At 35.8% G+C, this 14,843-nt stretch overlaps 1 protein-coding gene across 2 annotated transcripts in view; it reads right to left on the reverse strand.

Annotated features, from left to right (window-relative positions):
* Window positions 1-277: 277 nt before the first annotated feature.
* Window positions 278-14,843, reverse strand: part of LOC150075180 (SMAD family member 3-like) — a 160,748-nt gene continuing 146,182 nt past the window's right edge. For both annotated transcript variants that reach the window (XM_090388892.1, XM_090388893.1), the window contains 2 exons: window positions 9,678-9,815; window positions 278-546 (listed from right to left, as the gene is read on the reverse strand). In XM_090388892.1, coding sequence (XP_090245018.1) covers window positions 278-546; window positions 9,678-9,815 — 407 coding nt within the window. The remainder of the gene's footprint in view (window positions 547-9,677; window positions 9,816-14,843) is intronic.

Here is a 14,843-nt window from a genome sequence, read left to right on the forward strand (position 1 = left end):
ATCATTTCAAAATAAACACCACCATCAAGTACAAATTTTTTTTAAAAACCTGATATTTTTAAATATCAATATGTTTAATTTCTAACACAGAAGTGTCAAAGTGACACAGAAGAGAAAATGAAATTCTAAAGAAATGAAGATAAAATTATCTTATCGACAAAATTCAACAATTATTTTTGGGTATTGATCAACTGGCTTTCAGCTATCACTAATCATATACATATTATAGAGTCACCAATATGTGTTGACTCTTAATTTAAAAAGAAAAGAAATTTATTTAGGACATAGAACTACAAGGTATACGGGGAGATCCCATTTGTGTAAGAACTCTGTCCAGCCACTGCAATGGACCATTCAGATGCAATTCAATCCAACAAGGTGTTGATGTAACAGTTTGTCTCCTGTATTCTGCTCCCCATCCCTTGACAAAACTCATTCTAATGGTACACATACGAGTTAACTGGTAAACTGCTTCAAAACCTTGACTCACTGATTGTGCAAGCAATGCAGCAAACTCTTGATTGTTAAAAATTTTTAGGTTGCAACCTAGGAAAAACATAAATGGAATAATTAAGGAAGATTTAGAACCAATAACTATATTTTCTATTTAAGTTAGAGGCAATATTTACTATGAATATGACAAAAAAAAAAAATGTTAACTTATATGCTGTATTCCCTAAAAAAGAACATAGGATATAGGTTCTTGGGAGATTCTATAAAAGCACTTTACAGAGTTCTTCAAAAAGATGACATCAGTAGATTGTATCATATGTATACAAAGATCATTCAAATGAAACCACAAAAAGTTTAAAAGTTTTCTCACAAACAACCAGAAACCTATGCATGTCAATCTTCAATGACATGCAATCCCCATTACATTTGACATTTCACCCAATACTACAATAATGCTAGATGGTATTTAATTTTAACTTCATCTGACATTAAAGAGAACATTACTGCATCTTTCAATGATCAAAAAAGTTTATAATCACATGGAACAAAAAGTGCAGCTAATATGGAAGATGGGGGTGAAACCTCATACTCCTGTATCTGATTCACAGAAGAATAAGTGGTGTGAGGACAAGCATTATCAAATTGCAGGCACACAACTGAGAACAGCAAACCACAATGTTTCTTTTAAATTTCTAGCTTTATTTGGTTTAGGAGAATATCACAGTACAATAAAATATTATTAAAAAACAAATATCTATTTAATGAAAATTTCACTATAATGAAATTATTATCAGTCCTCTGCAGACTTTCTTTATTAGCAATACTATATAAATCTCATTTGTGGGGAAATAATTCTGAAAAAAAAATTTAGCACAATGAATTATTTTCAGAGTCCTCTAAAATGTATTTATTTAAACATATTAAAATTATGAATGACACGAATAACCCTCATATTTAAATATCAGGGTTATTCATGGAAGATTCTTTAGGAAGATTCCATTTGAGAAATAAAACGTAAGTTTTTAAAGATGCAGCAAAAGAATTCAGTCTCCAAGTTTTCACATTTTTCAATGATTATGCTCATATCCACTTCGGTATGGTAAAGCAGCACCTTCACCCTCTCCCATTTCTTATACAACAAGAATGTGTATTTACATACTTTTACAGTTATATATGTTTTTTTTTTCTCTCAGTGAGAAAGAAAAAACATTCAAATTAAAGAAAATGGTTCTTGTTTTTCATAAAAAAAAAAGCCTTGGAATTAGTAATGTAATTCAACTTAGTACAACCTGAATCGACAAATTTTTAACTGCACTAAAGCTGAATCCTATTAATTTGCAAAAAACGTTAAACATTAAAAACAAAAACCAGTGTATTAATGCGTGCAAAGTAACAATTGATTATGTATATTATACCATATTTCTGAAAGTATAACTTATTAAAATTTTATACAATAACAGTATTTCTTATACAAGAAATGGAAACTGGCAAAATAATGAGCATTTCAACCTCCATGGAGTATAACCTGGCTTAAATTTCTTAAATAATTACAAATTATTCTGAGATGTTTTGTGGTAATTCCTGTACCACTTCTTCAGTGACATTACAGACAGCAGAACTGGTAAATTATGGTGATTTCATTTACATAGAGTTGTTAATTTGATTACACATTTCTTACTTGTTAATATTTCACCTTTAGTATTAAAATCACACCTTTAGTACTTATGAGGGGTGATCATTTAATTCACGGACTGGTGCAAGATCTTATTTTAATTGTCATCATGTAAATCTTCTGTGGATTTCTCCTTCTCAAAATACTCCCTTGAATTTTACACACTTTCAGTACTGTTGTACCCACGCATTAAATGCTTCTTGTAAGACATTTTTCGAAAGACTGCGAAGTGCTTCCACTGTGGCTCTGCAAGCATTGTTGTTGGATGCGGAATGCTTGCCTTTTAGAGCCTTCTTCAGACGTAGAAACAGTAAGAAATCAAACGAGGCTAAGTCCAGTGAATAAGGGGGATGTGGCAGAACCTCAGCATCTATGGCAGTGATCACTGGCTGCACAATATTAGCCGTATGGAGCTTGGCATTGTCTTGATGGAAAACTACTTCACACTGGAAAGTTCTTGACATTTCTCATGAATGGTGCAGCAAAGTTTGACTCTGAGAACCTCAGAGTATGCTTCTTTATTCATAGTTGTTCCACAAGGCACAAAATGTGTAACAAGAATGCCTTTTATGTCAAAAAACACAAGAACCATTTGTTTGTCAGCTGAATGAGAAGCTCAAAATTTTTTAGTTCTTGGCAAATCAGAATGCTTCTGCTCACTTGACTGTTGTTTTGTCTCTGTATCATAGTGAAAAATCCAAATTTCATCACAAGTCACTATTTGATTTAAGAAGTTTTGACCCTGTGTTTCAAAACAATCAAGCATTTCTTTGCACAAGTCTACACTTTGCTTTTGTTTTGGAGTCATACTGTGTGGAATGTACTGGGCACAGATTCAAGACATTTTCAGGTGATCTTTCACAATATTGTGAGCACTACCATATGAAATCATCAAAAAGTCAGCAGGGATAAGAGGTGGTTGTCCTGTTGTATGAGGCAATGGTCAGGCAACATCTTGAGTACTGCATACAAATCTGGAAACCTCATTTTAAGGTGGAGCTGGTGGAACGGGTGCAGAGAAGAGCAACAAGATTATTAAGGACATAAAAAAGGGCATTTTTACTAGGAAATTATGATTGGAACTAGCCACCTGCAAGAACACCTGACTGAAGTGTTTGAGGCTTTAAATGGATTAAGTAAACTAAATGTTGATGTTGAACTTTACTCTTTTTCAGACAATGTGCATAAGGGGACATAAACTTAAATTGTAAAAGGGTGATTGGACAAGCTACCATTTGGTGTTGTGGAAATGGGTAATTAAATAAATTTAAGGAAGAATTAGGTATATTACTAGAGGGGATGGAAAGATGAGGTTGGGGTAGTTTTTTTGGCTGATGCTGTATAAGCTTGCTTCCTTGCCATTGTTAACTCTATAATGAAAGGCTCATAACATGTATTAAAATTAATTAACCAATATGGCAGGGCGTAAAGTTAGAGATACTTATGAAAGGAACCAAACGGCTGCCATTGTGAGATACAAATTGTTTCATAGGCTAAACAGTTAGGGTTGCGACCTCTTCTGGAATTTCATGTATATAGATAGGCGTCTCCTGAATTTCAAGAAACCTTGTCTGGGAGGCCCACATCTCCTGGAATTTACCAATCTGCATATGTATCATTACAATTCATTGAAATAAATGGAAAATAAACATGTAAATGCTTTCTTAGTAAGTTCCTCACATGCCTCTTAATAAGAACATTGTTTTTAACTAAAAACATTTAGGTATTTCATTATTGTTTAACTTGATCAAGTTCGAACAACCTTAAAACAAACATGCTTGAAAACCTATCATAATATATCATTTGGTGAAGGAAAAGGATACATCTGATAAGTGTTAATTTTTTAAAGTAATGATGAGTGTAATACATTTGTAGGATTAGACATCTGTTTGGTGGCTAATCTTTGTGGGCACCTTAATTGTGTGGGTGGGTTCAAGATTACTAGAAGCAGGTTATTTTTTTGAGGTATATACACCGATGAGCCAAAACATTATGACCACCTACCTAATATGATGTTGGTCCTCCACGTGCAGCCAAAACAGCTCGTACCCAGCGAGGCATGGATGCTACAAGATTTCTAAATGTGTCTTGTGGTATCTGGTACCAACATGTAACCAACAGATCCTTTAACTCCTGTAAGGTCCGTGGTTGAGGCAGCGCAGATCGGAGTTGCTGTTCCAACACAAACCACAGATGCTCGATGGGATTGATGTCTGGGGAATTTGGAGGTCAGAGCAATACCTGGAAGTCTTCCTCATGTTCTGTGAGCCAGTCTCGAACAATCTGGGCAGTGTGAGATGGCGCATTATCCTGCTGAAAGATGGCATCGCAAGAAGGGAAGACCGTTGCCATGAAAGGGTGTACCTGGTCAGCAATGATGTTTAGGTAGGTGGTAGATGTCAGAGTGCCAGGCATATGCATAACTGGACCCAGGGTATCCCATCAGAACATCAATCAAAGCATGACACCGCCACCACCGGCTTGTTTTTGTCCCACAGTGCATCCAGGTGTCATCACTTCCCCAGGTAAACAATGCACACGTACCCGGTCGTCCATATGATGCAACAGGAAATGTGATTCATTGGACCAGACGACCATCTTCCAATCACTAAAAGGTCCAGTTTCGATGCTTGCGTGCCCATTGTAGGGCACTGTCACTGGTGAACCATGGTTAGCATGGGCACTTGGAGTGGCCTGCAGCTATGTAGCCCATTTTCAGCAGGGTTCAATGTACTGTGTGTTGTGACACATTACTCCCATCACCAGCGAGTTGCACCACAGTTGCCCTTCTGTTGCCACATACCATCCGGGAGAGCCTTTGCTCACTTCAAGCATCGATGAGCCATGGTCATTCAACACCTCGCCAGCAGTTCGTGGATTTTCCCTCCTCGGACCACTTTCAGTAGGTACTAACCATGGCTGACTGTGAGCATCCCACCAGTCGTTCCATTTCAGATATGCTCTGACCCAGTCGTCTGGCCATTACAATTTGGCCTTTGTCAAACTCACTTAAGTCCACTGCCTTTCCCATCTGAAGAACAAGAGTAACACTGATTAATGGAACTCAGTATCAGGTGTTTTTTATACAGTGTCCCTTTTAGTCATAGTTCTTTTGACAGCAATTACGTTTTGTTCCTGAAGTTCTTCCTTAATTTCTTCTTCTGTCACATTCAAAAGGTCCCAACTAGATATAACACCCTTAGATGTATTTAGGGTTGCATGGGGAATTCCTTCACTGGAATTTTAGCAAAGTTTGTCACTTTTAAGAGTTTTTCAGAATGCCTGTGGTTGACAGTTTCTACAAGTAAGTCCCCTGATTGCAGTCTCTTAACCGTCTTGGGAGACCCTGCAATACTTTCCAAGTGTTTTTGGATTAGATAGGGGGATAGCTTACTAAGAGGCTGTTCTGATAATGAATGCATTATTAAGAATGCAGGGAAACATATTTTGTTCCATGTTGGTTCCTTTCAGCCCCTGGCAGATGAACTTTTCTGCCAAGGTTACCGGCTCCTGCCACAGGTAGGCAGGAGCAGTGCCTGGAGTGACCAAGTGAAATTAGTAGGAGTTAGACTATTAGATATGAAAAATAAAGAAAGGCTACTTTCCTTCCTTGCTCTCTACCAGTACTTTTGATACAAGAGCTACTATTAAATAAAAGGATTTCTTAACAAGAGGAACATAAAAGAGAACATAGAATTCACCTTTCAAAACGTCACAGTGAAAGCACAAAGAGAAATTGCTAAGTTACAATCGCTTGGCGATTGTGACTGAGCAATTTCTTCAAAATTTTTTTTGACAACTGACTAAATGGGGAAACAAAGCTTTAAAAAGCCAACTGAGATGGTATGTCTCTATATGGCAACTTAAAGTTTAATAACAAAAATCATAATTTTTTAAGGAAATAAAATAAAGTCTGCCTATAAATAAAGTACACAGAAGAGTGACAAATTTTCTGAAGTGCAAAATTTAAATGACAGTGAAGACAGTAAGTCTACTTACTAATTTAAAGTTATCACAAAACGAAGTAAACATAATGGCTGGAAGAAATTTCAGAAGAGAGAGACTCAAAAATGCCATTCAAATGGCTCTATTTTAATAGCTTAAGTTATCAAAAGCTGAAATGGTGAATTTAGAGGGAGAACAAAATAGATCGCACACAAGCAAGGCTTTTGTGGATTTATTGGATGATTGTTTTCTACATCAGCATGTTCGGGAGGCAACTAGAGGGAGTAATACTCTTGATCTGATTATCAATAGTGATACTTCATGCATTAAGAATCTGAAGATAAAAGAACCACTAGACAGTAATCACAGTGTGCTGAAGTGGGATTTACTCAAAGAGGTAGCTACCATGAGAGGTAAAGGTAAGGGTTTTTGCTTTCGTAAAGGCCACTACGGAGGTCTGAGACAGTATTTAAATTCTATACAGTGGGACCAACTGATGATGGTACCAACAGCAAATTCAAAATGGGAAGCATTCAAAGAATTAATCTTTGAAGTTACTAGGCTTTTCATACCAACTAAGAAATATTGTTTGAGGTTTAGGCCTAAATGGATGTCAGATGAACTAATGAGACGTGGCAGAAAAGAAAAATGCATGGGATACATATAAATTAATGGGTGACACGGAAGCCTATGATAGATATAAGCTGGTCTGTAACCAAGTTACAAAGGTGGTTAGTCAGGCAAAGGCAGATTTACAAGAAATCTTTGGCAAAGGATGTAAAGAAAAACAGCAAAGAGTTCTTTACTTATGTAAATTCTAGAAGGAAGGGGATGAATCAGATTGGTCTATTGGATATTGATGGTTCAACTGTTGATGATCCAGCTCAGGTGATTAATAAACTAAATGAGTATTTTGCACCTACATTCACACATGAGGAACTGTTCAGGGAGGGGAATGCCAGAGGTGAATTAAACTCTGGCAGTGAGCTAGACGATTTTTAATAACTGAGAGCAAAATGGAGGAGAAATTGTTGAAGATAAACATAAGAAAGGCACCTGGGGTGGATGGGATCTATCCAGTTATATTAAAGAAGGCAGCAAAGGAAGTAAGAAAACCCTTAGCCATAAATATGAGAGCTTCCTTGGACTCGGGGGAGGTATCCATGGACTGGAGATGTGCAAATGTGACCCCAATTCACAAAGAAGGATCGAAGGACAACACAAGTAATTATAGACCTGTTAGTTTAACTTCTGTTCCAGGGAAATTAATGGAAGCACTGTAGGATCATCTTGGCAAGAATTCAGTTATAGCTCAGACACAGCATGGTTTTGTTAAGGGGAAGTCTTGTCTGACAGATCTGACTGGATACTATGATGTGATCACAAAGGAACAGGATGCAGGTAATAACTTTGATATCATATATTTGGATCTTAGAAAGGCTTTTGATACTGTTGGACTAGGAAGACTGCTGCACAAATTGGAGCAGTGTGGCACTGGAGGCAAATTGCTGCTATGGATAAAGGGATGGTTGAGTGGGAGAAGACAGAGTGGTAATCAATGGACACTGCTCTTTGTGGACTAATGTTATTAGTGGAGTCCCTTAGGGTTCAGTGTTGGGTTCATTGTTGTTTTCTGTATTTATAAATGATATTGATGATGGTATATCAGGCTTATTGTCCAAGTTTGCAGACGATGCAAAGGCTGCAGGGTTGTTAAGGACACTAGTGACAGTACGCTGCTGCAACAGGATCTAGAAAAGTTGAGCAAATAGGCTGAAAGGTGGCAAATGAAGTTTAACATTGACAAATGTGAAGTACTACATATGGGAAGCAGTAACCCCAGAGTAATGTATGAACTCTGTGGTACTACATTGACAGTGGTAGAGAATGAAAAGGACCTGGGGGTAATTGTGCAGGCAGATATGAAGTTTTCTGAGCAGTGCAGACAGTCTGCAAGAGTAGCTAATGTGTCTTGTCAATGATATACAGGAATTTTTCTAGCAGAGATAAGGAGGTGATTATCCTCTTGTAGAAAGAAATGGTCAGGCCACACCTTGAGTACTGTATACAGGTCTGGAGGCCTCATTTTAAGAAGGATGTAGAGCTGCTGAAACGAGTACAGAGAAGGGCAACAAGATTAGTAAATGGAACAAAGGGTTTATCTTACGAAGAAAGGCTTAAGTTTTGCAGATTACAGTGTCTGGAGACTAAGCACATGCGAGGTGATCTGATTGAGGTGTATAAAGCCTTGAATGGTTTGAGCATGCTCAATGCTGATAGGATTCTTCCCCTTTCTCAGAATATCACCTGAGAAGGCATAAATTCAAATTGAGGAAAGACAGCTGTAGGATAGATGTGTGGAAGTTTGCCTTTAGCCAGCAGGTGGTTGATTGGTGGAAGACTTCCATCTTTTGTTGTGGAAGTTGATAGCCTAAATAAATTTAAGGCTGAGCTGGACAGGTATTTGGAAGAAATGGAGTGGTGAAATGGGAGTGGGTTTTTTTTTTTTTTTGGCTGATGCTGCATAAGCTTGCTTTCTTGCATCATATGCCTCTACTAATGCTAATGCTAGATCCATCTAATGAAGTGTGGATTCACATATAAAGGATAAATGGAAATATCCAGGAAGAAGTAGAATGTAATAGGAAAAATCTTGTAATAATTTAGAAATTACAATTCTTGCATTTCCAAGTTATGAGCAATCTGACTTGCAAATCTTTTCATACGAATAAGCTGCATAAGACTGTACATTAACGAACAATCTACGATTTTATTTATTTTTTTTATAGTCATGTAAAAATGCATGAAAGTTGCTGTATTAAAGTTATTTACTATATAATATCGGTGTAAATACACATATTATATAAAAACAATCTAAATGTTGTATGGGGTGTTTAGTGGGTGCCTGTGTTATATCATCTCAATATTTCATGTAAGAACTACAGAACCAAGACTCTGAGTTCACTATTAGTGAGCCACTAATCTTCCTTTTGAACAGCAAGATACCACATGACAGTCCCATGATCTTTAACAAACTTTCCCATGCCATAAATTAATTACAATGACAATACCTTAATTCAAAAATAACTGTACTACTGAACATTACTGTGAGTTCACTTTAAAGTGGCCAGAGTGTGCTGAGAACTTTTATGGCTCGAGGTGAAATCTCAATTTCATTCAATGGGTAAAGGTCAAAACAGCTAAATACATTAAATAGTATATATTTAAATATAAATATAATTAAATAAATATTTAACATATGTTTATATAATATTTAAATATTTTTTTATTCTCCAAACTCATCAAATAATTCACTGTAGCACCCAATGTGAATAAAAGCCAAACCTGTTTGTGAACAGCAAAACAGGAGAGTAAAAGGTAAACAAGGAATGTGTAAATCTGCAACTAGTGAGAGATATCTGTATTATGCTTTTTTGCACTGCCTATTTAAATCGCAAATCTTTCTAACCAGAACCTGATGATCTTATGCATGGCAAGTTAGCAGACATCTACTGTATTATAATTAACTATTTAAGAGTTAAACAAATAAAAAGGAGACTTAAAAAAAAAAAAAAAAAAAAATCTTATTAAGCTGTTTGCAACATACCAGGTGGGATTTTGCAGACTGTTGCAGGGTGCCAGCCATATCTTTGGTTACAGTTAGGACTCTGAACAAAAATGCTGCTATCACTAAGGCATTCAGCAAATACTTCACCACCAATATAATAAAGTCGGACACCACGTCCTGAAAAAAAAAAAAAAAAAAATATCCACACATGCATTTAAATTGTCATTTGTTGAATTACAAGAGGAAACCAGAATATGCAATAAGAATGAAAAGCAAACCAACCAAATTAGTTAAAAACTTTTTCAGGATAAAAGAGTAAAATAAAATGTCAAAGTTTAGCTTAAAACTAAATATACTAATAAAATGGCACTTAAATATCAACCCGAATGGCCAGTATGTGATATTTTATTTTGATTAAATAAAGTACTGCATTTTTCCTCTTAGATGCCATTAGAAATTAGAATTCAATTCTAATTCTTAATTTTATTTTATGTTTTAATTCAGTCTCATGACATGATCATATGACAATTTAAATTTGAATGCTGAATCATCATCATAGTACTTATCTATTAAATGTTTTTCTATAAATTAATTTGTTTTTCTATTTTTCATGGAAACAAAATATATACTGGCAAAAATATTTTATTTCCAGATGTCTTACTTTAAAAACTACTTGCGGATATACTTTTCGAATTGCCTCAGCCTGAAATGCCACCAGAAAATAATAATTATTCGCATTTTCATACTATTGGAAAATTAAATGTTTTAAAAATCAATTATTTAATAAATTTCCATTCACAAATTTATGGTTTATGTCCAATTTAACTCAACTTAAAAGTTAATATCTACAGACAAAAACTATTTGTTATATGGACCTACTTCTATGAACAATTAGTTCGTTCAAAAAATTCATTAAAAATGACATTAATTTATGTATGCTCAACTGTGGATTACAAAGACAGATCAATGTTCAATTGCTATTATATTAATTTACTGGACAATTGTTGGGAATTATCAAAAATAAAAAAATAATAAAAATAAATAAATAAACAAATACAACAAAGGACTTAAACAAAACTGTTGAGGGTGAAGGTAAAGAAAGCTAACACAAGAACGACGAGAAACATCGGATAACTTATGCGGAAAATTAGTTTCCCGATACGGCACTCTAGCGCTGCTCGCTCGGTAAACAGATGGTAGGTGTTATCGGTCTGGAGCAAAGTCGACAATGATATATTGATTGACAGGTAGGTGTGGCAAACGATGTGCTGATTGGTGGGCGAACACAACACACGACAACATCGGGTTAGTATCATTTTAGTACCACTCAGAAGCACTAATGGTAACTTGCCCTAATTATGCTTTCCATAATGGTGAAAAAAAGGTCAGGTTACCTCCACTTAAACCCATGAGAGCTTGAACCCCTCCCAAAATGGAGGGGGTTACTTAACCTTTTTTCTTTAGAATCATGTGGACTAGCACATAAATTGTTTATTAACAAAATATTATTTTTTTATTATTGTACTTTTATTTTTAAAGACACTCGTGCGGATACACACGTATCATAACGTCAATCAACACCTCAACAGCTATTCACTATATATATATAAAAAATTTTTTTTTTCTTTTCTTATATTATTTCCTAACCTAACGTTTAAGGTTAGGTCACTAAATATAAGGAAACCGTTTCTATTATTTCCTAACCTACCATTTAAGTTCAGGTTATGAAATATAACAAGAAATAAAGAAACCTTTTCCTTTTTTCGTAACCAAACCTAAATCAACAGTATAGTAAAAACATTCATGAACTCCAAAAATCTGTTTTTAATAATGAGAAAAAAACATAATAAAGAACATAAAAATGAACAGAACGAAACTTTTATTAATTTAGTTTTCATCAAAAAATCAACCAATGTTTTATTTTCCTTACAAATTTCTTCCATCTTTAAAAGATTCATCGCTACTATTACCTGTTTGCCGTTCATTACAAAACTATTATGCACCGTTCTTTACTCATAAATACACATTATAATGCCACCCAATGACTACATAGTAGCTTGTCCTCTGTCGCACCTACCACCAATCATTTCATCGTTTGCCACGCCTACCTGTCAATCAATATATATATCCTTCTCGATTTCAGCTCCAGACCGATAACACCTACCGCCTGCTTACCGAGCGAGCAGCACTGGAGTCCGGTGTCGGGAAACTAATTTTCTGCATAAGTTATCCAAAGTTTCTCATCGTTCTCGTGTTGGCTTTCTTTACCTTAGCCCTGTTGGGAACTAGTAAGTCCATAGAAAATGAGTAAAATGTTACAACTAGCTTTTTCTGAATAACTGGTTTTAGTCTCATTTATATTTTAATTTTTTTCATAATAATTCTCAACACAGCTATCTAGCAAGTCTTATTTACATTTGGAATTTAAGCCCCCTTGAATTTACTGAAATAAGAACTGGACATCCATTTTTTTTTTTTTTTTTAAACACAGGTAAGCATATATAGCGTAATGTGATATAAAAGAAAGTTTTTAAACTAACCAGCCACTTTCATAAAAGGTTGCTCCATTCACAATTAATAAAACTGAATATCTAACATTAAATAATGTTCTGTTTAAAACAGAAATCAGACAATAAAATTATCTGATATTTCTCCAAGGGAAAAAAAAAACAAAAAAAACTTTCATTTTATCCGGGCTTTCCTATAATACAGGCATATTTTAGTGCCCAACTATGCCTTATTATTTTATCATTAAATTACCGTAAGCTAAGCTTTTCTGATTACACTAGCACCAAGCTTTCTTTACATATTTCTTGCATCATCCATAGACACAGCACATATTTAAAATTTTATAATCCATAGTAATTAATGGCCTTAAAAATCAGTTTGGTGAGAGCATTCCTATTTGGGTAGATGTACAATTATCTAACTTTTTAAACACACTCTACATGTCAAACATCCTCTGTGACAGTGTAATGTTCATCACTTTTCACTCATTGGAGAGGTCTGGAGTCAAATCTTATCAGAATTCTTAAAGGTTTCGTCAATGGGTGAGCTATTTCAACAAACTCTTATAGAGTGGAATATGTGGACAGGAAATACATAACAGTGTTTTAACTAACTGGAGGAGTGCTACTTTATCACCCAGCAAATTAAGACAGTATAGGGGCTCTAATATTCTAGATCTGGTTCTCACTAAGGAGCATTAACTGCATAAAAATCTTGAGAGTAGAGGAATCAATAGCCGGTAGTAAGAAAAATACCATAAAATGGGTTGTATTTAAAGAAACAGAGCTACTAGGATTTACATACCAACTAAGAAATATTGTTCAAGGTTTAGGCCTAAATGGATGTCAGATGAACTAATGAGACATATGGCAGAGAAGAAAAATGCATGGGATACATATAAATTAATGGGTGACATGGAAGCCTATGATAGATATAAGCTGGTCTGTAATCAAGTCACAAAGGAGATTAGGGAGGCAAAGGCAGATTATGAGAAATCTTTGGCAAAGGATGCAAAGAAAAACAGAAAAGAGTTCTTTACCTATGTAAACTCTAGAAGGAAAGGGATGAATCAGATTGGTCCACTGGATATTGATGGTTCAACTGTTGATGATCCTGCTCAGGTGGCTAACAAACTAAATGAGTATTCTGCGTCTACATTCACACATGAGGAGTTATTCAGGGAGGGGAATGCCAGAGGTGAATTAAACTCTGGCAGTGAGCTAGATGATTTTGTAATAACTGAGAGGAAAGTGGAGGAGAAACTGTTGAAGATAAACATAAAAAAGGTACCAGGGGTGGATGGGATCTATCCAGTTATATTAAAGAAGGGAGCAAAGGAAGTAAGCAAACCCTTAGCCATAATTATGAGAGCTTCCTTGGACTCAGGCGAGGTACCCATTGACTGGAGATGTGCAAATGTGACCCCAATTCACAAAGTAGGATCAAAGACTGACACAAGTAATTATAGACCTGTTAGTTTAACTTCTGTTCCAGGAAACTTAATGGAGGCACTGGTTAAAGAAGCACTGCAGGATCATCTAGACAAGACTTCAGTTATAGATCTGACACAGCATGGTTTTATTAAGGGAAAGTCTTGCCTGACCAATTTGATTGGATACTATGATGTGGTCACAAAGGAACTGCATGCAGGAAATAACTTTGATATCATATATTTGGATCTTAGAAAGGCTTTTGATACTATTGCACATGGAAGACTACTGAAAAAATTGGTGCAGTGTGGCAATGGAGGCAAATTGCTGCTATGGATAAAGGGATGGTTGAGTGGGAGAAGACAGAGTGTTAAACAATGGACACTGCTCATCATGGACTAATGTTATTAGTGGAGTCCATCAGGGTTCAGTGTTGGGTCCATTGTTGTTTTCTGTATTTATAAATGATATTGATGATGGTATATCAAGCTTAATGTCCACGTTTGCAGACGATACGAAGGTTGGCAGGGTTGTTAAGGACACTAATGACAGTACGCTGCTGCAACAGGATCTAGAAAATGAGAGCAGATGGGCTGAGAGGTGGTAAATGAAGTTTAACATTGACAAATGTAAAGTACTACATATGGGAAGCAGTAACCCCAGAATTACGTATCAACTCTGTGGTACTACACTGACAGTGGTAGAGAATGAAAAAGACCTTGGGAGTAATTGTGCAGGCAGATATGAAGTTTTCTGAGCAGTGCAGACAGTCTGCAAGAAGCATCATGGTGTCTTGTCAATGATATACAGGAATTTTTCTAGCAGGGATAAGGAGGTGATTATTCCCTTAGCAATGGTCAGGCCACACCTTGAGTAATGTATACAGGTCTGGAGGCCTCATTTTAAGAAGGATGTAGAGCTGTTGAAACAAGTACAGAGAAGGGCAACAAGATTAGTGAATGGAACAAAGTGTTTATCTTACGAAGAAAGGCTTCTTAAGTTTTGCAAATTACTGTGTCTGGAGACTAGGCACCTGCGAGGTGATCTGATTGAGGTGTATAAAGACTTGAATGGTTTGAGGATGCTCAATGCTGATGGGATATTTCCTCTTGCTCAGAATAATCACCTGAGAGGGCATAAATTCAAGTTGGGAAAGACAGTTGTAGGATAGATGTGTGGATGTTTGCCTTTAGCCAGCGGGTAGTTGGCTGGTGGAACAGACTTCCATCATTTGTAGTGGAAGTTGATAGCCTAAATAGATTTAAGG

The sequence above is a fragment of the Mastigoproctus giganteus genome, chromosome 14 (genome assembly GCF_048544385.1).
Source record: "Mastigoproctus giganteus isolate SK-2022 chromosome 14, ASM4854438v1, whole genome shotgun sequence".
In the NCBI taxonomy this organism is placed as follows: domain Eukaryota; kingdom Metazoa; phylum Arthropoda; class Arachnida; order Uropygi; family Thelyphonidae; genus Mastigoproctus; species Mastigoproctus giganteus.